The sequence below is a fragment of the Acartia tonsa genome, chromosome 2 (genome assembly GCF_053477335.1).
Source record: "Acartia tonsa isolate MP-2025a chromosome 2, ASM5347733v1, whole genome shotgun sequence".
Lineage (NCBI taxonomy): Eukaryota > Metazoa > Arthropoda > Copepoda > Calanoida > Acartiidae > Acartia > Acartia tonsa.
In genome coordinates, this window is record NC_137261.1 from 27,860,014 (window position 1) to 27,884,781 (window position 24,768).

The 24,768-nt window shown below is 30.9% G+C and overlaps 2 protein-coding genes across 3 annotated transcripts in view; one reads left to right on the plus strand and one right to left on the minus strand.

The window, feature by feature from the left end:
- The window catches only part of LOC145308519 (uncharacterized), a 41,589-nt gene extending 24,553 nt beyond the window's left edge, over positions 1-17,036 (plus strand). For both annotated transcript variants that reach the window (XM_080150274.1, XM_080150275.1), the window contains exons 11-15: positions 7,173-7,276; positions 9,260-9,301; positions 15,774-15,847; positions 16,222-16,289; positions 16,626-17,036. In XM_080150274.1, the coding sequence (XP_080006400.1) occupies positions 7,173-7,276; positions 9,260-9,301; positions 15,774-15,847; positions 16,222-16,289; positions 16,626-16,679 (342 nt within the window). In that variant the 3' untranslated portion in view covers positions 16,680-17,036. The remainder of the gene's footprint in view (positions 1-7,172; positions 7,277-9,259; positions 9,302-15,773; positions 15,848-16,221; positions 16,290-16,625) is intronic.
- A 315-nt stretch (positions 17,037-17,351) lies between these two features.
- LOC145308545 (uncharacterized) lies at positions 17,352-23,709 on the minus strand. Its single transcript, XM_080150276.1, has 9 exons — positions 23,600-23,709; positions 23,042-23,113; positions 21,050-21,104; positions 20,508-20,617; positions 20,083-20,169; positions 19,246-19,330; positions 18,671-18,759; positions 18,026-18,074; positions 17,352-17,672 (listed from the first exon to the last, which is right to left on the minus strand). Exons 1-9 carry the CDS (start codon positions 23,641-23,643, stop codon positions 17,607-17,609), a joined length of 657 nt encoding a protein of 218 aa, XP_080006402.1. The 5' UTR covers positions 23,644-23,709; the 3' UTR covers positions 17,352-17,606.
- Between the last annotated feature and the right edge of the window lie 1,059 nt (positions 23,710-24,768).

Below are 24,768 nucleotides of genomic sequence, written 5' to 3' on the forward strand. Positions count from 1 at the left end.
TATTTGTATATAATGAAAAGTACAACCCCCCCCCCCCTCAAATGGTTGGCAACTTAATTTTCAGTCTGTCTATAAATCAGCTGATAATTATGTAATGGATGCAAGGGCGTACTATGAATTTGTACTATTTGGGGTATAAAGAAAGTTTTTGTTGTTCTCTCCAGAAATATTTAAATTAAACTTTTTGAACAGTGATCATCATTTTTCTTTATACAACACGATAGCAATGTGTAAAATTATGCAATTATTTATCGATAACGAACTAAGATTGCACATAAAAACATTAAAATATACAAGACTGGAGTTACGTAAGATTAGAATTATGTAAATTACAAATCATGTAAACTGTACAAAAAATAGCATATTATTTATCTATCTATCTACCCTCCCCCACCCCACCCAATCGCTAATGTTAAATTGTATATTTTCTTTTAAAAATGTGAATGTTTTCTTTAACCTTAAAGTCTGTACGATACATAATTTAAATACTGACTTAACTTATAGTTAAAAAATTGAACACATAATCTTATCCCTTTAGATCCCTGAGACTTCAAAGTAGTCGAAGCAAAGGTTTTCTATGATTAGGGTTGGTCCGTCTGTATGTAACAGTAAGCTTTTTTCGTTAATTTAAACAGTTAAAATTGTTTTATCAATTTTAAACTTGGCATGATGATTCCTATAACAATGAGGTCCTTCTGATTTCAGAGCTTCATTTTTATGGATATTGTCATTCTTTTTAAAAAGCGAAGCTTTTCTCTAATTAGAGTTGGTCCGTCCGTCCGTCCGTACGTCTGAGAGAGATAGCTTTTTTCATTAATTAGGCATGTTAGAATTATCCTGTCGATTTCATGGTGATTCCTTTAGTAGTTAGGTATGATTAAGAAAGCGTAGCAACTCTATAATCATTACCAGAATGTCCGTACGTCCATTTTAAACATGTTGGTTCTTTACTTTTTTAACAACAAATTTTTATGTGATCTAATAATCCGATTGTTATAATTTGTTGGTGATTCCTGGGACAACAATATTATAAGTAAAGCTACTCTATAATCAAGTCCAAAAAAATTAAATATGTCCATAAACATTATCCTCTATCAAGAAGTTTTTCCAACAAATTTACTCACAATTTTGCTTTGACTCCTTTTTTATATTCTGATTATTCAGTTCTGACACTATACATGTGTTAGTGTCCGTAAGTCCTACTGTTTTAGAGCTTCACTTTTATGGATGCTGTCATCCATGTTTAATTTTGTTTATATTTTTATTATTTCAGGGAGAGAGGGGACAATGGTCTGTTTATTACACTAGTCCCCAAAGTTTTATTATAATGTTTTATTATTTGTAAGTTTATACAACTTTACGCACTTGAGTGAATTTTTATTGGTTGGTTAATTAAGTGTTCAGACGTTTCAACCACTAATTTTAATCTATAGAAGGGATAATTTTGTGCATCATCATTGGGGATGTACGCGCTACCGTGGTTCAAAAAGTATTACATAAACAGAGAATATTGGTGTTTGCAGAGAGAGAGAGAGAGAAAGGGGACATTGGGCTGTTAATTACACAAGTCCAAAAATATTTACAATAACATTTTCTTATTAGTTGGCTTAACAACTGTGAGGACTTTTAATAAATTTTAATTGGTTGGTGTATTAAGTTGAGTGTCCAAATGTTTGTAATTGTAATCTACAGAAGGGGTAATTTTGTGTTTTAACATTGAGATTTACATAATTTTATTAGCCATTATCTTATCCCATTAGATCCCTGGGTATTATCAATTAACTCAAACGCCAGGTCCAACAAACCAAAATAACTGCCCAAACACCCGAGGTATTAGGTTAAGTAACACTAACACCCATCACACAACCACCATTTTGATTGCAAAACCTTTGTCGGAGAAGTCCTAAATGGGATTGGTAATGAGTTGTGACTGTTTGGGGCCAAGGCATTCTACATACTTTAACTATTAATGCCTTTAGTTTTTATGCTGGTTAATTTGATTTTAAAGTTGTTTCTTCTCTGATTTTTCCAGGGATGTAAAGGGATAATACAATGGCCGTTAAATTGATGTACAACCCAATGATGATACACAAAATTACTCCTTAAAAATTTGTGGTTGAAACGTTTGAACACAAAAAAATCAAAGAATCAAAATTCACTATATTCCACAAGGTAATAAGCCAACGAATAAGAATCATTATAATAAAACTTTGGGGACTATTATTAAACAGCCCATTGTACCCTCTTTCTCTAAGTAATTTCTCTTGGGAGAGTGGGGGTACCTTCCCCAATTTATGCAAAGGAGAACCAGAAATTGGTCTTTAAAAAGGATGACAACATCCATAAAACTGAAGCTCTAAAACGGCGGGAAAGAAGAACATTAAAACTTTAGAGTGTCAGAACTAAATAATCCGACTATAAATGTGTTACTGTAAAAATGTTTAAACTGTTAAATACAGGATACTGTTTATATATATGTACTTTTTTATTAGGATTTGATTAGAGAGATGCCTTGCATATGATATTGTACCTTGTTGTCCTAGGAATCATTATTCCCAAAGTATGATGAATAGGATAATTATCCTATTATATAAAGATGTAACTCTTTTTATACATTTTAATTGGAACCGATGATCTGTTTAATAGTGAAACAATTGTCTTCCATTAATAAAATGTTAAAAAATAACCCATGTTACATATATAAATAAATCCTTATAATAAAGTAACAGGATGTCTCTGTGTTTGTAAGTTTGTACCGAAGGATCTTGCAAACCGCTGAACCGATCGGGTTCTCCTTAACAGGGTAGCTTCTCATAAATCCCGGGAAAAAAACATAACTAACACAATCTATCAGGGAAAAAAAAAATTTTTGGTAAATAGCTGATTTTAAAATAGATTGATAAGAGAAAAAAAATTACGTGTCCCTATAGGCCTCTAGCCGCTAGTCCTATTATATAAAGTAGTAAGCGTTTGTTGTCTGTCCCAAAGGATCTCGCTAACCGCTGAACCGATATTGTTCTCCTTTACAGTGAAGCTTCTTATAGGTCCTGGGAAGGTTTTAAACTATTTTTCGAGAGGGTGTCCTAACCTCCCTCTCCCCCCAAAAAATTATTTTTATAACTCTTTGGAAACTCAAATTTAAAATAGGATGAGGTCGACTTTTCCTTCTCCTACCAGTGCAGTGCCCCTAGAGGCTTCTAGGGGCGTAGCCGCTAGTATTATATAAAGTAGTAAGCTTTTTTTGGTCTGTAACAAAGGATCTTGCTAACCGCTGAACCGATTAGGTTCTCCATTGTAGAGAACCTTCCCATAGGTAACGGGATGGTTTTAGGCTATTTTTCTTCTACCTCCTTACCCCTCAACAGAAAGAGTCTACTAGATGCCAGGGGCGCAGCCGCTATTCCAATTATATAAAGTAAAGAAGGATATTGCTAACCGCTGAACCGATTAGATTCTCCATTGTAGAGAACCTTTACATAGGTACAGGATGGTTTTAGGCAACTTTTTTATTTTAATTTAAGTCTAGGGATGGTTTTAGTCTATTCTGCTCTTTTCTACCCATTGAAATACAAAGCCACCAAAGGCTAGGGACGCAGCCGCTAGTTTCATACAAAAACTTGTAAAAAATCCGCATGTTTTGAATGTCTAAATAAACGAAAAAAGCTAACACATGGACGGAACGACCCTAATTATAGAAAACCTTTGCTTCCGTATGCAGTTTATGGGGTGGATAATATGTGAAAACCAGTCTTCAAGATCTAAGGGATAAGATAATGACCGGTAAAATGATTTTAATTTCCAAGTTTAATTAATTAATTACTACTTTTTATTTATTTTTTTTCTATTGTCTATTTATTAAACTTTTCCCCCCCTTTTGGTTAAGTAGTAAAACTTCAATGTACGCCCTTGAATTGATTTCATAATTATCAGCTGTTTGAATTCAATCATTTCCGGCGAAAAAAATAAGTTGCCAACCTTCTATAGAGTTTGTACCACATAAATAGGAATGTGAAAAAAAAACATTACATTGGTTGAGACTAGCAGCTACGCCACTAGAGGCTTCCATGGACACTTAGGGTAATTAATCAAATAAAAATGTCTGACTCTAAGCCTGGTATTTTATTTTTGACAAGGAAATTAATTTTTTTCTGATGGGTAGGGTAGGAACTTTTTCTTTAAGCAATTTCTCTTGGGAGCCCAGACAAACATCCTGTTACTTTTATAAAAGGATTGATAATTACATATAGTTATTGAAGAAAATATCAGTAAAATATACAATATATTTTTGTTTTGAAATTATTACTTTTTTGGTCTTGGTCTAATATTTGTATGTGTTGGCTAGTGAAGGATTATAAAGACTCCTGTTCTTATTTTCTGCTATCCTGTTATTATAAGGTTTATTTCTCAGTAAAATTATGTTAATATTATCAATAATTTTATGAATAAAAACATAAACACTAAATGTCAAAAGATACAACCAAAAAAATACTGAATGTACTATTATTTCTTAAGATAATTTCATATTTGTTTTACAGACTGGGGTTTCTCCTATTAAAATGTACTTTATAAACATTCCACCTCTAAATTACAAACAAATATTTCAGGTCAAAAGATACAACCCAAACTTATCCTTTACATATTGTTCTGATATCCCAATAAACATAAGGAAATATATGTGAGAAAAACCAAGATTTTGAGAGAATAAGGAAGGTGAAAAGGCAGAATTTATATATTCTCTATACCTCTATTTCAGTTATGATATCCCAATATAAATTAGAAAAATTATCTGAGAAAAAGGAAGAATTAGGGGAATTAAGGAAGAACTTCATAGAATAAGCTAGGTTATCTGAAAATAAGAAAGAATTAGTAAGGAAAAGGAAGAATGTCTTAGAATAAGGTAGATTTTCTTAGAATAAGGAAGAATGTCTTAGAATAAGGTAGATTTTCTTAGAAATAGGAAGTATTTCTTAGAATAAGGAAGAATGTCTTAGAATAAGGTAGATTTTCTTAGAATAAGGAAGAATGTCTTAGAATAAGGTAGATTTTCATAGAATTAGGAAGTATTTCTTAGAATAAGGTAGATCTTATTAAAATAAGGAAGAATGTCTTATAATAAGGTAGATTTTCATAGAATTAGGAAGTATGTCATAGAATAAGGTAGATCTTATTAGAATAACTAAGAATTTCTTAGAATAAGGAAGAATGTCTTAGAATAAGGTAGATTTTCTTAGAATAAGGAAGAATGTCTTAGAATAAGGTAGATTTTCTTAGAATAAGGAAGAATGTCTTATAATAAGGTAGATTTTCATAGAATTAGGAAGTATTTCTTAGAATAAGGTAGATCTTATTAGAATAACTAAGAATTTCTTAGAATAAGGAAGAATGTCTTAGAATAAGGTAGATTTTCTTAGAATAAGGAAGAATGTCTTAGAATAAGGTAGATTTTCTTAGAATAAGGAAGAATGTCTTATAATAAGGTAGATTTTTATAGAATTAGGAAGTATTTCTTAGAATAAGGTAGATCTTATTAAAATAACTAAGAATTTCTTAGAATAAGGAAGAATGTCTTAGAATAAGGTAGATTTTCTTAGAATAAGGAAGAATGTCTTATAATAAGGTAGATTTTCATAGAATTAGGAAGTATTTCTTAGAATAAGGAAGAATTTGAGGGAATAAGGTAGATTTTCTTAGAATAAGGAAGAATTTGCTAGAATAAGGTAGGTCTTCTTAGAATAAGGGAGAATTTGTGTAATTAAGGTAGAATTTCTGAGAATAAGTGAGAATTTGGGTAAATAAGGTAGATTTATTAAGCATAGTTGTAATAGTGAGGAAAAGGAAGAATTTCTAAGAATTAGGAAGAATTTGTAAGATGGTGGACAGAGGTCACCTTCCTTTAGTGAGAATTTGTAATATAGTGGACAGAAATCACCTTCCTTACTGAGAATTTGTAAGAAAAAGGAAAGTAAATAGCCTTCCTATACCCAAGGAAGGGAATTTCTGTCCTTTTTAGGAATGACTTCATTTTCTTCATATGATCCCAAAGCTTTACCTGATTTATCAGTATGTCTGTGTAAAGGTTCTAATACAGCGGATATTAATCGGTTTCGAAGCCATACTGCTAAAAACTTTCTACGCCTGGCCACTTAATATTTTAATCCCATATATAGTAGATTTAAATTATGTGAACGTGTCAATTGAAAACAGACAAGTCTTAGATAAAACAGCTGTGACCACTATATTTATGTTAGTTGACATAACCATGAAAATTATATATGGATAGTGTAGTGGTGAGGGTCATGTGTGACGTCATAAAAATACGTCTAAAAAGGAAAAATGAGAGGAGAAGTGGGAAAGGAAACCACTAAAAAATTGGATAATAGACGTATTTTTGAGACGTCACACATGACACTTTCCGCTGTCCCGATTGTGTATAAAATAAGATAATTTCTATCACACTGTTTCTGTACATAATGCTTGTCAAATGAAGAATAATTTGATATAATTATGTCAATGTTTATTTGTTTTGACGATTCTCCTGGGAAATCAGACTTAAATGAATAAATGTACAGAAGATTATTTGATTATTACATTTCTTATACTGATTAACTTTTTAAACTTTTTTAATCTGACAAATTTTTAGATTTTTCTTACTGATTGTAATAAAATTCGAAATATCAGAATTGTTTCAGCACTGCAAAAAATTAATTTTGTGTTTTTTGGACTTTACCAAAACATTCGGTTTAAACTAATGCAATGGCCACAATTTGTAATGCAAGGAAAAAATACATAACATTGGTGCGATTTAAGATGTTGGAAAACGTTATTAATTGGAAATATTATGGACATATATCTTAAATGTGAGGTTGGTTAGGTCATTGGAAATCTAAACTAAATGTGGTTGGTTTTTATATTATTTTTTTTATTACACAAGTCCCCAAAGTTTTATAATAACGTTTCTTATTCGTTGGCTTTTAAACGTTTTAATGAATTTTTATTTGTTGGTTCATTAATTTATCGGCTATTGTCTTATCCATTTAGATCCCTGTGTTGGTATCACTATGTGTTTAAAAATTTTTTTGGGGTAACTTCTTTTTAGTTATAATTATGTTTTTTAATGGTCATTATTCAACTTGAGCTGTCTAGCTCAGATCTTAACTTTATTTTTTTTTCAGAATCGAACATTTGTCGGGGAGTGGAGCAATTTCCGTGTGGGTAATGGTCCAACATACACACTTGGGGTCCATGGATACAAGGGAAATATTGGAGACTCCTTGAGGTAAGAATTTTTTATTTATATTTATATTAGTGGCTACGCCCCCTAGAGGCCTTTAGGGGCACTTGATGAGGGGGTCTAACATACACACTGATACAAGGGAAATATTGGAGACGCCAATTAATATTATTATCTGTTTTTAATCACAATAAAAGACTACATAAAAAATTTGGTTGGTCTATAGCTGTTTTGAAATTCTGTGGCTGGCAGCATACAAAAGGCAAAATTACAGGTAGGAAATAGAAAATCGATCAAAAATCGGTCAAGGAGTGGTCAAAGGGTCATGACCATACTACTCACGGAAGTGTATTATTGCTCAAGGATGTACCACAAAATTTTTTAGGTCTCTAGCTGTAATAGAAGCCACGATATACATGATATAAGTCCATATTAAAAGCAGGACATAAAATCGGTCATAAAACGGTCAGAAAGCGGTCAAAGGGTCATACCACCACTATTCTCAGATGTTCATTGATATCCCAGTATTCACCAAAAAAAATTTAGGTCTCTATCTTTTACACAAAAGTCAGAACACAGTAATAGTGTCTGACTGATTATGACGTAACAAAAAAAAATTAGCCAATGAGAGGCCACCATAAATTTTACCATTGGTCAATAACGGCCTCTCATTGGCTAATTTTTTTTGTTACGTCATAATAAGTCAGACACTATTACTGTGTTCCAAAAGTCATAATGAAGAAATTAAGAATTATTTAGTATTTTTTTCTAATTTTGGTGCCACCTAACCGACTTTGACCGGACGCCACGACCGACACAGACCAGATATCCTTACAAGATCAACTCTTGCCGACGTATAATTACTTAACTCAAAAAGTCATAAAGTCACAACTCTCTATCTTACCTACAAAAAAAATGACATTGAAAAACTAGAGGGGGGGGGGGGTCAAGGTGACCCCCCCCCCCCTTCCGATCTGTAAGGGTTAAGATTTTTTTGTGTTCCATTCATATTTTCTATTCATTTATAACACTAAAGGCCGGTAAGGTCTTTATTTATGACACAAAATACAAGTTTTTATAATGCAGATTTTTATATAAGAGTTTAAAACACATGAATCCTTACGTTTTGTTTTGCTACGCATAATATTATTTTGGTTTAAAAGATGAAGAAATAGAGTTGTAAAAGCCTGGGGCAAATAGATAATCTTTCCCAAGGCATTCCTCATTTGAAGGCACAACTCAAGTGTTTTCAAGCATGGATCTAAAGGGATAAGACAAAGGCCGATAAATTGATGTACATCCCAAATGATGATATACAATATTACCCTTTCTGAAGATTAAAATTTGTTGTTGAAACGTTTGAACACTCAACTTAACGAAGCCAACCAAGTCCCCAAAGTTGTGAAGCCAACGAATAAGAAATGTTATTAATAAACAACCCATTGTCCCCTCTCTCTCTGGGTTTCAAGTTTTCAACCCATTTAGATTTATTCGCTTTCATCTTTTGTTCTATGACGAATTGTTTACATGTTCATTCTAAACGCCGGTAAGTGTCTTGTGTAATGGCATTCAAATACGTTTTATTCAAACAACTTTTTTAGGGGCCTCCTTTCCAACTTCTCCTTTAATCTCTCTTTGTTATACGTACTTTTATGACGTCACACATGACACTTCTCAGCGCTACAAAATTCCAAACTGACGTTTATAAGTTAAGTTTAGGGGAAATCAGATTTTAAAAAAAATAATCTTCTGAAAGAAGCACTTACTGTATAACTCACTTAGACTGACATCTGTCTGTCTGTAATGCTCTAGAGGATATAAAAATGTTTATATTAAAATAGAGGAAATGTAGCAACAGACGGACAGACTCCATTAAAAATGTGAAGCTTTGACTTTATTATTATTATTAAGGAGATAATATTTTGTTTTGCGATCTTTTTAAAAGTAGTTATGGGTATCTAAAAGATTTTATTTTGTACAATATATTATAGAATGATTTTGTTTAACGAAAATGTATATTTTATTTAGAATTTCCAATGGTATGCACTTCTCAGCAATGGACAAAGATATGTAAGATTTTATTTTTTATACTGTTAAAATAACCTAGGGCTCGGCAGCAGTACGTCATCAGCGACAAAGCATCAAACTTACACCCGTTTGAAGACTGTAATAAAGGGATCGTCATATTGGGATAAGGTTTAAGCTTCCAGCTGTTTTTTTTTAAATTGTAAAATTGTTGATTTCCTTGAGGCTTACAGGCGGCTGACGCGCGGCTGCCGAGCCCTAAAATCACTAATGTAGTTTTAATGTCAACATTTAATTTTAGTTGTTACAAATCTCATGAACAATCAGCTTTTAATATTTGGCAAATTTTTAAAAAAAAAACTGAAAAACGCAGAGGTAAGGAAGCTAGTAAAAGTGGCTGACTCAGATTATGACGTCAAAAAAATTAACCAAAGAGAGGCCAGTATACACTGTAATTGACAATGGTAAAATTTATAGTTGCCTCTCATTGGTTAAGTTTTTTACGTCATAATCTGAGTCAGCCACTTTTACCAGCTTCAGAGGTTAGAGGTTGTGCAAACTTTATAGAAACTTTTCTAGGGGTATTGTTGTCTATCATAATTTGGTAGGTAGGGGAGTAAGGTAACTTATTTTCTAATCTCTGGTAAAACATAAAAAAAGATAAAGATAAAGAGACACTGGATTTTATTCCATTCTAGACTGAATAATTATTCTTTATTTAATTTAATTTAAGTACGTAAAATTTAATTTATTTGTTATTTGTGATTTTTTGTACCGTAATGTGTGAGTGTATGTTTTTGTGTTGGTGTGTATATGTGTATGTATGTGTGTATGTGTGTGTGTGTGTGTATGTATGTGTGTGTGTGTGTGTATGATTTTTTCCATAAACTTTAATAATTCCATTGAAAAGTTTGATAAAACTTTTTAGCTTTACAAAAGGACAAATTTTGAAAAGAAATTTTAAACATTAAATTACATAGCTATATTTACTTTTTTTTAGAGGGGAAATACATTCAGATCCTTTAAAAAAAATTAAATTTTACCCACTTACCATTAACAGAAGAGCACTTCTTAGTTTCTTATACAAAAAAAATCACGCATGAACAGAAAAAGCCTAAAAATTATCCTAAATTGTTAAACATACATAAACAATTGATAGTGTATCAAAGAAAAGTTTTTTTATTCCTTAAATAGTACAAAATAATTTTTTTTTCATTTTGACTTTAGCAATGCCATCAACTTTAACACATTGAAGATGAAATACTAATTTTGTTCTAAAACGCGCAATTTTCAGAGTTAAAACATGATTAATACCTTAATCTCTTCCTTTAAACTTACTTGACAATCGAAAACCTTTAAATCAACACATTTAATAATGTCTAGGAGTACAGCTCTCCACAAGTCATTTTTACCTGAAGGTCGATTGTGGAAAAAGCATGGCCTAATATCAAATTTTTTTTTCATAAATGGAATAGTCTATACTTGTGTAAATTATGGTATCAATTCTAGATTGGCTACGTTATTCTAACTAGTTCTATAACTGATTAATCTGTTTCCAAAAATCTAGCTTTCTTTCTTTGCACTTCTTTGTACTGTTTTTTTTTGTCAAAATGATAAAATGTTTTAACAAATAGTCTTAAATAGATGAGATAATATAAATAGAAAAGAATATCCAGGGTGGTTGGCTAAATCTTCCCTTATTACCTCTTAGCAGATGAACTATCCCTTCCTGTTAAACCTACATGAATTGGACACAAAAAAAAACATTTTAAATGAAAACAACTTTACAGTAGCGAAGCTAATTTAAAATTAAAATTTTTTAAACCATAGATTAGCAAACAAAGCTCTTTACAACCGCCCTCTGTTGGCTAGTGAAACAAGGGAAACACTTTCACATAAATAGTAAGCTTTGAGGCACATGTTTAATTGGGTGTGTTTTAGTTAATTATGAGAAAATATATCAACAGTAACGAAAAACTTTGAGCTGCAAAATTGTTGTAATATTTATTAATAGCCACAGCAAGCGGCTGGTAGTTTGCAGCTCAACAGTTTTTTGTTACTGTTGATATATTTTCTTATAATTAACCAAAACAAACCTCAAAAAAAAAACAAGTTTAGCTGAATAATTGCACCAGCGGTCAGCCGCCAAACCACCAAATTAAAAGTTTTGCAGAATATTTCTAGACTGACCCATAGTATTATAATTCAGAGCTCTATCTTGTATATGGGCCTCAGAGCGCACTGTTACTGTGAAAGTGTACACCCCCCCCCCCTTATTTAAGTTTAATAAAGACATAGATTCATTCTAAATGTTTTTAATTACAAATCCATTTATAAATACTAAATTTTGACACTATTTAATAAGAACATTTATTTGTATTAAATAAAAAAAAACAAGGTTCACAACATCCATAAGTAGCAAAGCACAAAATTTATTGTAAAATAGACAAACGGACAAAGTGAGTCATAGAGCTGATTATCTGTTAACACAAAAAAAGAAAAAAAAAGAGCAGTCTGACCGCTATGGATGTGTTACATTTAATTATGCTCCATATTTATGTGAATAGCTACACGAATTTTCAGCCTTCTTTCTTTTACAGGAACTGAGAAAATCATGTCCCCCCCCCCCCCGTTTTGTTTCTAACAGATGGACTGACAGACGAATGGACGGACATTTCGAAATTTAGAGTAGCTTTGCTACTAAAATAATTATACATTGAGAAAATCAGTTGTGAAAATATAAGTGGCTTAAAAGCAGTCCAGCTGCCATGGATGTTTTATACTTAATTATGCTCCATATTGATTTAATGTTTACAAGAAGTTTCAGTTTTCTATTTTTTATAGGAGCTGATAAAATGATGTTTCCCCCTTTTTTGTCTCTAAAAGACGGATGAACATTTCAAATTATAGAGTAGCTTCACTACTAAAAAAAATAATACATTGTTAAATTTTATTTAATAAGGATGACAACATCCATTAAAGCAAAGCTCTTAAAATTAAATAGAAATTGATTATAATCATGGTTGCCGTTTAAGATTTGTAATATTTACTATACCTTATTTTATCACAATTATCGGATCTTCGTTTAGGAAGGCCTAAACAGCTATTTGTTAAATCATGTTATCATTTTGACAAGAAAAACAAGTACAAAGAAGTGCAAAGAAAGAAAGCTAGATTTTTGGAAACAGATTAATCAGTCATAGAACTAGTTAGAATAACGTAGCCAATCTAGAATTGATACCATAATTTACACAAGTATAGACTATTCCATTTATGAAAAAAAAAATGATATTAGGCCATGCTTTTTCCACAATCGACCTCCAGGTAAAAATGACTTGTGAAGAGCTGTACTCCTAGACATTAATAAATGTGTTGATTTAAAGGTTTTCGATTGTCAAGTAAGTTTAAAGGAAAAGTTTAAGATATAAAACTCATGTCAGCTCTGAAAATTGTTCAAATGAGAACAAAAATACGGTTTTAACATTTTTGTGTTGGCAGCCATAACTTGAACTAATTCTATAAGGAAAATAAAAAAATCTCTTTCTATTGTAAGAAAAAATATTTTTTTTCAACACACTATCATTTCTTAATGTATTTTTTACAATTTAGGATAGTTTTTAGGCTTTTTTGTTCATGCGTGATTTTTTTGTATAAGAAACTAATAAGTGCTCAGAAGTAAGTCATGGATATAACATTTTTATCCATGAATTTAATTTTAGTCAAATAAAATTTCACTGTTTTTATCAAATTAGCCTTTACAAAAGAAGCTTTATACAAGGCATATAAAAATGACATCATATTAGGCTACCATTGGTTAGTGAAAATGTATACTGGCCTGCCATTGGTAATTTAGTCTGTGTAATGTTTATTTGTATTGTATGACGTCATTTTTAGGCACTTTACAAAAGTTTTGTTGAAGTAGGATAGCTTTGAGTATTAAGATATATAAGTTGGAAAGAATTTTAATGTTACAGGGAGATTTGAAATCTGCATCACATTTTAAGGATATTTTATAAAATTCGTTTTTTTGATAATTCTTTATCTAAAAGCGGAAATACAATTTAAGTTAATTATTTTGACATTTGTGATTGGTGGATTGAAAACAATCTGCGCACTGATTGGAGAAGCTTAAGTGCCGTACATCATTCAACCAATTAGAGGGCAGGTAGTTTTCAATCCACCTATCACGGATGTCAAAATTAACTAACTTAAATTGTATTTCCGTTTTTAGATAAAGAATTATACAAAAACGAATTTTATGAAAAATCTTTAAATTTGATGCAGATTTTAAATCTCCCTCTAACATTAAAATTCTTTCCAACTTATATATTCTATTGAGTATTATTGATGAATCAAGACCAAATTTCCAGCTCAATCTTTTGCCAATAATTAAATGACAGAAAAGCTAGTTGCAAAACAGCTGAAATTACAGTTTACAGACAATTAGAAAATTGAAATAAAAAGTCGAATTAAATCACAAAAAAGCACGAAAAAGAAAAAAATTGCGCGTTTTCTAATATTGCCATCCTTGTTTGTATTGTTTTTATTTTGCTGTGCAACACACATGTCTGTGATTTTCATGATATATTTCCTAATCTAACTAAAACCTTTACGGCAAAATTGCATTATACAGATGAAAATTTTATCATTGCAATTTGTGTAGTTTTCCTTTTATTTCTTTTTTACATTTTATATTTTAAGCAAGGCACCTTTATTTAGAAAAGAGAACTTTGTGTAATCCTTATAATAAAGTAACAAGATGTTTGTTTGTCTGTTTTTTCTGATTGTCTGTACTGAAATATCTCGCTAACTGCTGAAACGATATGGTTTTCCTTTACGGTAAAGCTTCCCATAGGTCCTGGGAAGGTTTATATCTGTTTTTGGAGAGGTTAGGGGCGTTACAGCTAGTATATTGTAAAGTGTGTCTAAAAAGATCTAGTGAACGGCCAACAAGCTTTGTTAAAATTCAAGTTATGTTACGGGAGCATGGGGTGAGTTGAATACCATTAAAAATATAGCTTTGGTTTATAATTCTTTGGTTTGGCCTATCCATATTCTATACTTAGCTGGATCTTTAAATCATTTTAGTGGTGAGCCAGATCGGGGTGCGCCAAAGGTGATCCGGAGGTGGGCCGAAGGTGAGCCACAGCCACTGCTAAAAAACATTAAGATTTTTCGGCTTGGTGTTGTCTGATCGCTAGCCATTTTGATTTAAATGATCGATATGAGGTGCGCCTCTGGCGCACCCCGATCCGGCTCACCACTAAATGATTTAAAGATCCAAGATAAAATAAATCTTGTAAAATAGGAAAAAATTAAAGGCTTTACAAATTTCAAGTAAACTGTCACCATTTCAAAGAAAATATAAATCACTTTTTCAAAATAGGGACATTTATCCTAATAAACAAGTAGTAAGCTTTTTTTGTCTGAAGCGAAGTTTCTATATAACCGCTGAACCAATATGGTTGTTCTTTACAGTAAAGCTTCTTCCAGGTCCAGAAAAGTTTTTAATTACTTTGGGGAAGGGTATCTACACCCTCAAAATAAAAATTTACCCCCCCCCAAAAAAAAAGTTTTTGAGGAGAGTAGCAGCTAGTATATATTTTTAAAAATTTATTAAGTATGGTTTTATTTTATAAAATTAATTTCAATCATCTTGTATGACATAAATGAACAACTGTGCTTTTGAGTGTATATTAATATCTCTTATATTTTCCGATATAGATAGGATGGGGCGCCTATCTCTCCCGGAATTCTAACGCCCCCCTAAATAGGTTTAATTCACAATCTTTGTACCTTACATACAATATGAATAAAAATTCTGTATTATAAACGAATTTTTACCAGTACAAATTTCAGGGCGGGTTTTACAATCAATCCCCCCTTATAAAATTGATTTTAAATCTAATATAAATCTTTAAAAACCATAACCCCCCCACCCAAATCCTACCCACTTTGTATGTAAAAATTGTCCATGTTCCTGTGTAAAATAGAAACAGATGTTATTCAAATAAATAATGTTAAATTTTAATATTCACACCATAGCATTCCACATATTGAATTGTTTTTATCACGATGTTATACTTAAGTAGTGCAGCTACTCTTTAGCCAAAAAGATTTTATTATTAAACAAAAAGTGTTAAAAAGGTTCATGGTAAAGGAAAAACCTTATCGGTTCAGCGGTAGCGAAATCCTTCGCTATGATCAATAAAAGCTGTATACTTTATATAGTAGAATAAGATTATTTATGGATTTTCTATTTATTGTTTGAGGTAGCTGTGTTAAGTGCCCTAGGAAAATGGGGATAGATGTTACAGTGTTTGGCTTACATATTCTATTGACGTCATAATAGAGGGAAAGAGAAAAGAAAGAGGGGAAGGAATGGGGGGGGGAAGGAAACCCTCTAGAAAAGAGATTGGGAATTGGGTAGTTCCTTTCGTCAATAGAACAGGTAGGCCAAAAGTAGTGACATCTATCCCTAATTTGCTAGGGCACTATAGACAGCTACTTGTTTTAGGGATAGAGCCGAGGGAGGATGTAGTGCTGATCATAGAGGTGGAGGTGGATGGTGGTTCAATGCCTGTGGTTTAGGTATACCAAATTACAATGAGTTTTAATAAAATATTATCTAGTCTTTAAGTATAATTTTAAAACTTAGCAACTCTATAATCGAACTTAATCAGACAGGTCTTATATCCATTTCGAATAAGTTAATTTCTGCTATAAAATTTTTGATACCTATATGTTTTATCTGTTCGTAATTAGTAATTCCTAGGAAAATTATGTCTTATTTGTAAGAATAAAATAAAGCATTTGTATGCTAGGCAATATAAAAAAAATATTTTTTATTGATATTAGCGCTTTATTTCTTGTTAGTTTCTTTGCCTCATTAGTTGAGCTTTGTTTTCATCGTTATTCTTTTCATTATTGATAATTTAAATTATTTATACCTTTATTTTGATCAGAAAATTTGAATGGAGAAAACCTTGGTTCTAAGGAACAGAGCTACTCTGGTATTCTTTGGTTTTTACAGGTTATTTTATTTAATATGAGATTTTAATTAACTTCCAAAATTAATCTCAAGCAAAAATAGTTTGGAAAAAGTATTTAAAAATATTTTCAAATTTAATACATATTTTAGATCATTTAAAGAAAACAAAGTAGCAGATTTCGTCGTATTTTCACAGTTTTTGATTATTTTAGGTTAGGTAAATATTAATGATTTCCTGCAGGGTTAGAGCCTCCCGAAGGAGCTAGAAATAGGCGAAAAACTACTTTGAAACTATTATGAAACCCGTTACTTCGTTTTTTTTTTTTCTATGATCCTATATTTTATATAACAATCTATGTAAAATAAAATTTAATCTAGAAAAACTCTGAGATATCTTTCAAGTCTAGTGTTATGAAGATAAGAAAACATTGAAAACTCCTCCAGTTATATTTAAACAGTTTGGGAGCTGAACAAAAAGTTGTGTAAAAATGTAAAACTTTGTTGTATACATTTTAGACATAACTAAAGCCTTTGATGCATATTTTCATTTGAGAAGTTAACAATTAAACTTTTATTTCACGTTTATTAGAATTATCATACAATTTTACTTTTCAGGAAAATTAAAGATTCAAATTAAACTGTTAATAAAATATAATACCTTAGTACCCTACAAAAACTTTTATGTTTAGCTCTCTGACTGTTTTCTGTATCGTATGATATTCATATTTTATATACATTACACATTTATATTATATATATATTTTACATGATAATAAATATACTTTTTAATTGTTTAAATATTAATTAAACATAAAATTGATAACAAATACAAATGGATATATTGCATTAATTAAATCCTATACCGGGGGAGGGGCTTCAAAACCGAATAATTTCCGCTGGATTAGAACCTTATATACTGAAAAATCATGTTTAACATCACATTACAGAACCTTTCCATTAATATTAAAAGAACAATCATTTAATTATTAATAGTTTTGTTAGTAAGGGCTATTTTTATATCCGCATGAAGCTGTTTATAATACAATACGATAAATAAATTGCTTCAAAACCTACTAATTACCGCAGGCTTAATACCCGTTCTGAGGTATCGTATCATATGACGGTTAATTTTCAACAATATAAAAAGAAGAATCATAAAATTACATTATACCAGTGTTTTTCATTATAATATCCATGTAAAGCTGTTTATGATAAATAATTAGTACAAATCATTTTAGAAAACCTAAGTGATATATACAATATTTACAAAAACACAGAAATATTTTAAAATTTAAAAAATGATAAATGCAAACACAATAACATACATATAAACAACAAATGTATGAAAATATTTACAAATTACAATTTATTGAACGGATTTTGATTTGATCTTGACTCCACAAACTTTTGCCATGCAGCACAAACCTGAAATATTGAAAACATTTACAAACAAAGAAATTAATAAATATAGATATTTGATTTGTGATTGGCAATGTTCAAACTCAAACGGGTAGATAAAGAGTTAGATATATAAAAACAACGTCTTAATTTATCATTAAAAAATACTTCGTCCCAAAAGATCCTTGTCAAGGGGAGTATAGCAGGGTGTAGTGGGGTGAAAACTGTCCTTCATTTTGCTAGGGGGTGGATACACCCCCAAACACGCCCATTTCGCACGGCTCTGCTTGCAAATATTTAAATGCTTTAATAATAAAAAGTCATACAAACAAACATAGACCATAACTTGTAGAGTGGCTTACCACTCAAAACTAAATTACCTCGTTCATACTTTCAAAATCTTCTTCATGTAGATAGCTCAAAACACGACTTTAAAGTTAAGATATTAGTATCAAATTGGTAGACTAGAATAACTATTTTTCAGCTACTTGATACGCAAAGTATAACCAAGACCTTCTCATTATTTTTACATATAATTTTGTTAATTTAATTATAGCTGAGCTGCCTATATACATAGTTTTCCTTGTTATTTCTTATAAAAGTTTTAAGTAACCAAATTTCATTTTACATAACTTTTGTTTTTGTTTTTAAAGATTAAAATTTACAAAAAGTATAGATTTAATTTTTTAATGTTATGCAGCAATTCACAGAATTAAACAAGGATGATAACATCCATAAAAGCAACAATCAAAATAAAGTATATCTTTTAAAATGTTGGGTGTTTTTCCATGGGGCTAAATTATTAAGGGGATTATTTTTCTCGCATATTTTTCGTATAGTTGTGTGTAACCGTTTAGTCAAATGCGCTTATTAAGTCATAAAAATGAGTGATTATCCATCTCTTTTTTTGGGGTTTTCTTTCCCTTTTCTCCTCTCATCCTTCATTTTTATAACCTCACAAGACGGATTTTTTAGACACTTTGTAAAGCATCACATCTAGCGGAAAATATGCCCTCCTTTTATACCTGGCAATGTATCTGGTTGATACCCTTGACATAAGTTTAGTTAGTAAATCTTTTGTGCTGAAATCATTTCCAAGAGTATAGTCTACCACCTAGATCAAATAAATATGTTTTTAAATCATTATTAAAAAATGGTAAAGAGATTATTTTTTTAAGCAAATGTAATTTCTTTTTAGCAATTTAAACACCGAATGAAAAAAGTATAGCGGCAAATAACCAATAAATCTTTAAAAAATACATTTTCTATTAGTAAAACTTGATAAAACCGATTCATGAAATGTATAACATTCAAATCTTACCCTAAATTCGCTTATCACAGAAAATTCAATAATGATTTAAAAGGTTTTTTAGTAGCATAGCTTTTCTATAACCAGGTTATATTTGTTCAACAAACAATTTAAGGTAAATTTAGGTAAACAAAATTGCTATGTGTTAAAATACTGTGTATTCTTCTACTGTTTTTTTTTGTTTCAAAATTAAAATAAAAGATAATCTTTGGTTTTTAAATAAATAATAAAAATTTATGTGTTTTCCCCCTATATTCTATATGCTTTTAAATAGTTATTTGTTATATTTACTGGAGTATAGTTTATCCAACAGATTGGAACTTCTCTTCTTGAACTTTGCTTTATACTCTGCTGCTCTTCCTCGTACATTTCCAGCCTAAATTAAGTGTTGGTGTTTGGATCTGGTACAGCCACGGTAAAATGTTATACTACAAATACACAACATGGTGTGCGGGCAGGACTGATATGTTCAGCTATTTGACTATAAAGTTTATAAATTTTTGGAGATAATCATTACTTAGAACAAATAACTGTAAAATGCACTAGGTCACTCGGTATATTATTAGCGGAAGACTTTTCTACTACTAATATTAATCTGGAGAAGTGGTATTTTTGTTTAACATATTTAAACATTTCTATTATTATTTTGTTTTTTTCCTTAAAATTTCTGGAGAAGAGTATTTCAGGTAGAGGCAAGCATATATGACTTACCTGGTAAGAAAAGTAGGAGAAAGTGGGTTGTAAATGAGTACATTAGATAGGGGTAGAGGTAAGAACGAATAGCTTACCTGGAAAGAAAAGTAGAAGATAGTGAGAGTAAATTAAGTACAATAGATGGGGGAAATGGTAAGAATGTAAATGTAAATGAGTACATCGGATGGGTGAAGTGTAAAAATGTAAGGCTTAAAAAAGTAAGAGGTAGTAGGGAGTTAATGCATATAAAATATGGGGGATAGTTAAGAATGTATGACTTACCTGGTAAGAAAAGTAGGATATGGTGGAGAGTAAATAAGTACACTAGATTGGGGATGGGTATGAATGTACGACATACCTGTCAAGAAAAGTAGGAGATATTGGAGAGTAAATGAGATATATTAGATGGGGGAAAGGTAAGAATGTATTACTTACCTGGTAAGAAAAGAAGGAGATGGTGGGGAGTGTATGAGGACATCCGATTGAGGTAGGGTAAGACTTGACATACCACTTTCAGATTGTCTTTATTATAACGAAAAAATACATTATTTTACATAAAATCTAATTTATAAAAACCAAGGATAAAAAAATCCATAAGCAAAGCTCTGAAACGGTAGTACAAACGAACATTAACTCTTGTAGAGTGTCAGAACTGAATAATTAGAATATAAATGTAAAAAGTCAAAACTAAATTGAAAGTAAATTTGTTGAAAAACTGCTTAAATACAGGAAATGATTAATTTTCAGAACTTGATTTTAGAGATGCTTCGCTTACAGCATTATACTTTGTTGTCCTAAGAATCAGTATCGTTCTAATTGTATTAAAGATAATAATATAAAAAATTAATTTTGCTCCTTTCCTGCGATCTTTTCCAGGCGATAAATCTGATAAATGTTTATTTTTCTTGGAGAAATCCTTGACTGAACCAATCTTTTTGCTTAACCTTCTTCTAAACGTTGATAACTGATCCTAAAATAAGATAGACAGCTTTCCGCGGATGGCAAAACGATAGAATATAGGATTAGTTCTAGTTGTGTTAGCTCCCTGCGGCCGAAGGCCCCGGCTAATAAAACTGGTATTAATCTTATGATTTTCATTTCACTATTTGTAGAAAATGATACGATGCGTTACAATGTATTTCAGTATGAATAAGCCTTGTTAATGTTCAGCTATAATCCATAGCTACGCTACCATTCATTACACATTTCACAGTTTCTAGATCTTTTCTAATACCCTAACCATAACATAACCTGGGCTTCAAAATACCAAAAATTTTACATTATTTCTGCTATTATTAGGATATTTTGTCGTAGTTTATGGAATTTTTTTGGCCAATTGAAAAAAAGCAGTTTAAGATAATATTTCTACAGAACTTTATCTTTTTAATATTATTTCAGTTACCTGAAACTTTCCCTTATCTCCAGCAATAGACAGAGTGTCAAATTCACCACAATAGCTAAACAAAATGTAGCAGCTAATTTTGCCTTATAAAAATGGCGTCATAAAATTAAATTGACCAATGATAGGAAAGTATGTATTGTAATTGACCAATGGTAAAATGTTTACTGGCCTATTCTTGGTCATTTGTATTATATGACGTCAGGCATTATAAGCTGCTTCTATAAACTGTATATCTAAAGCAAATTATCAGAGACAGCGTAAAGTGGCACCAAAAAAAATGACGTCATACAATAAAATAACCAATAATCAAAACAGCATAAATTTTACCATTGGTCAATTACAATGTATACTGTCCTCTCATTAGTCAACTTTATTGTAAGACGTCATTTTTTGGTGCCACTTTACGCTGTCTCAAAGTATCATCAATACTTGAATCATTAATGCTTAAAAGCAATAATGTGTCTGCCTGATTATTTCCTACACTTTTAGAAAAACCAGGAAGGGAACAGAAAATTGGCTGTTTATTACACTATTACAAAGTTTCATAATAACGTTCTTTTATTCAACAACTTTAGGGACTATTTGGTGTGGTCATTGAGTTGATTGCCCAAACGTTTCAACAACTAACTGTATCCTACAGCGGGAGTAATTTTGTATGTCATCATTTGGGATGTTGGACGTACGTACATCAATTTATCAACTATTGTCTTATCCCTTTACTCCTTGAGGAAAAACCTTAGACAAAGCTAAGTTAATATATAAAATACAATACTTTTATGGGTAAAATTTTTAAAATAAAACAATATCAAAATATAAAATGTTGGAATTTTTATAGACTTTTTAGTTGAGTCAGACTTTTGTTATATCTACACTAAATTCTAGACAGTGTGTTTGATTTTAGTGAAATAAAACGATAACTGTAAAACTGCAGGATCTAAAGGGGTAAGAAAATTGCCGATAAATTGATATACATCTCTAATGATTATAATAGTTATTTCTCGCATCGTATTATGAACAGCTTTCCGCAGATATAGAATGTACAATTATAAGATTAAAACCAGTTTTTTTTAGCCCCGAAATGCCAAAATTCAAAAAAGTCCCCAAAGTTGTTAAGGCAACAAATAAGAAAACGTTATCATAAAACTTTTGGGACTAGTGTAATAAACATCCCATTGACCCCTCTGTCTCTCTGGTAAAAATGTCTTAGATATTATTTTCTCGTATTTATTCGAATCCGGTGGATAGGAACCGCGGTTCTCATCCATACGAAAAAGCTATGTCTAGCATCGTATTATATCCAGCTTTCTACGAATATAAAAATGTACAATCATAAGATTAGAACCTGTCTTTCTATATCCGCGGAAAGCCGTTTATAATACGATGCGAGAAATAACTATTCTCGTATTCATTCAAATCCGGTGGATAGGAACCGGTTCTCATCCATACGAAAAAACTATGTCTAGCATCGTATTATATCCAGCTTTCTACGAATATAAAAATGTACAATCATAAGATTAGAACCTGTCTTTTTAGCCCGTGCCTTCGGCACCTCGGGGCTAAAAATCTGGTTTTAATCTTATAATTGTACATTCTATATCAGCGGAAGATGTTTATAATACGATGAAAGAAATAACTATTACTTTGGTTGTAGAATTTATGACAAATAAAATATTATTGTTATGTTTATGACTGTAAATACAAAATTGTGTTAACTGTAAAATGTCGATATTTTATTGCTTGTTTTGAATTTAAATTCCTACTGTAGATATTTATTTTAAAATTGAGCTTGATCTTTATATAAACTAATTTTAAACAAAAAGGTACCCATACAATCAAATGTGTGTGAGTGTGTGTGGTTCAGTGTTGGTTTACCTGATACTTAGGTTCTTTTAAAAAGGATTCAAACGTGTATCCCGGCAAGGGTGTTTGTTTGTGTGTGTGTGTGAGTGAGTGTGCGCGTGTGTGTGTGTGTGTGGTTGTGTGTTGGTTTACCTAATTGAATCCTCTTGTCTTACTTTTCTTTTTCCTTTGAAATTGACCAGGCTTCTTATAGAACTGTGTCTCCTGTGGATAAAAAAAGAATACATTTAGTTTTATTGTACAGAATAAAATCCGCTTTTGCTATGGAGTTTTCTCGTACTTTCCATCTTTAAACTGTTTTTGAAGCATTTTTGATAGGTATATGAAAAATATACCTGTAGAATAATACTGCAGAGTTTTAAAAAAGAATTCTAACTCACATCAATTTTTGGGGGAATTTAAAGGTTTTTTTTCATTGAGTACGTTTTACGATATTCTTTTGTGTCTTTCTTTTTCTTGCTTAAAGATAATTTTTTATTCATAATATGGTTAAAACATGGACAACACTTATTGGTTAGTTCGTTCACCAAGCAGGAGTAGAGAGAATAGGTTAAAGTGGGTGGATAGGTGCGATGGTTATTTTAGCTAGCTACAAGTTTCACTTTTTTAGAGTACATGATAATCTGGTGTAAGATCTTAGTAATAATAATAAATCAATTATTATATATGAAAATTGAAAAATAAATCTACCTTAAAACGGGAAAATCGTCTGCATCTTCTTCCTGCCTTTCCATTTTTTAATGAATCTAAAATAGCTATTTATCGTATCGTATTTTAGACAGCTTTCTGTGGTTATTAAAATAAAAAGGGTTAAGATAATACCAGTTTTGTTAGATCCGAAGGGCCGATATCCCTGGCTACCTAAGATTAATACAAAATTGGTATAAATCTAATGAATTATATTTTAATATTCGTGAAAAATTGTCAGTATTAGAACCGATTCTAATCCAGCGTATATTAATTGATTTCGAAGCCATACTGGAAGAAATATCTATAATACAAAGTAAAATGATGTCCGTCCGTCTGTCTGTCTGTCCGTCCGTCCGTCCGTCTGAAGCTTAAGATCTCGGTAACCTTTGAACCGAATGGATTCTACTCTTCAGGGTATATACCTACTGGTCCTGTGGTTTTTTTAGGCTATTTTCTTGAGGGGTGGGACACCCCAAACCCCAAAAAACAAAAAAATCCCCCTCCCCCATTTTTTTTGCAGGAGATTTCCTTTGTCTTTTTTTTGCAGAAGATTTCCTTGGTCCTTTTTTTTGCAGAAGATTTCCTTGGTCCTTTTTTTTCTGAAGATTTCCCTGGTCCTTTTACGAATTTCACCTTATTTTTTTTTATCACCTCTTGGGGAAAAAAACCCCGAGAGGCTAGGGGCGAAGTCGCTAGTTATTTTATAAAGGAAAAGTAAATGTAAAATCACGAAACCTTGTTAACTAAAATCATAATTACATACTACGTTTAAAAAATATTGAAGTATTATATCAAAGCAAAGCTTATCTAAATTCTTAGAATATACTTTATTAGAAGCAATATTGTTTTAATTGAATACGTTTATATGTTTAGCTATTTTACAACAAATTTTCACACAATAGAAATTTAAAATGATAATTCTCTAAAGGTTGATTTTATTTAATGTTGTCATTCTTGTTTGATTGATAAATTAACATATATAAAGCTTTCCCAGATTTTCGCTTTAATTGCATGAAAAGTAAAACAATGCAATGGTAGAAATACACACCTCTTGAAAAGCCTGAAAACGTCACTGTACTAGGTTTTCTTTGTTTTCTTACAAATTTCTTATAGTTATGATATTTAATATTTAAAGCAGTGATATTACATTATTTTGTAACATATACTAA

Bases quoted from the DNA above. Each gene is read 5' to 3' on its own strand.
- LOC145308545 (XM_080150276.1), bottom strand. From the start codon at position 23,643: ATGGAAAGGCAGGAAGAAGATGCAGACGATTTTCCCGTTTTAAG. The intron at 20,618-21,049 runs GTAACTGAAATA...ATCTTATTTTAG, and splicing joins GAGATAAGGGAAAGTTTCAG to GATCAGTTATCAACGTTTAG. The intron at 17,673-18,025 runs GTAATTTAGTTT...TCAATATTTCAG, and splicing joins ATTTTGAAAGTATGAACGAG to GTTTGTGCTGCATGGCAAAA.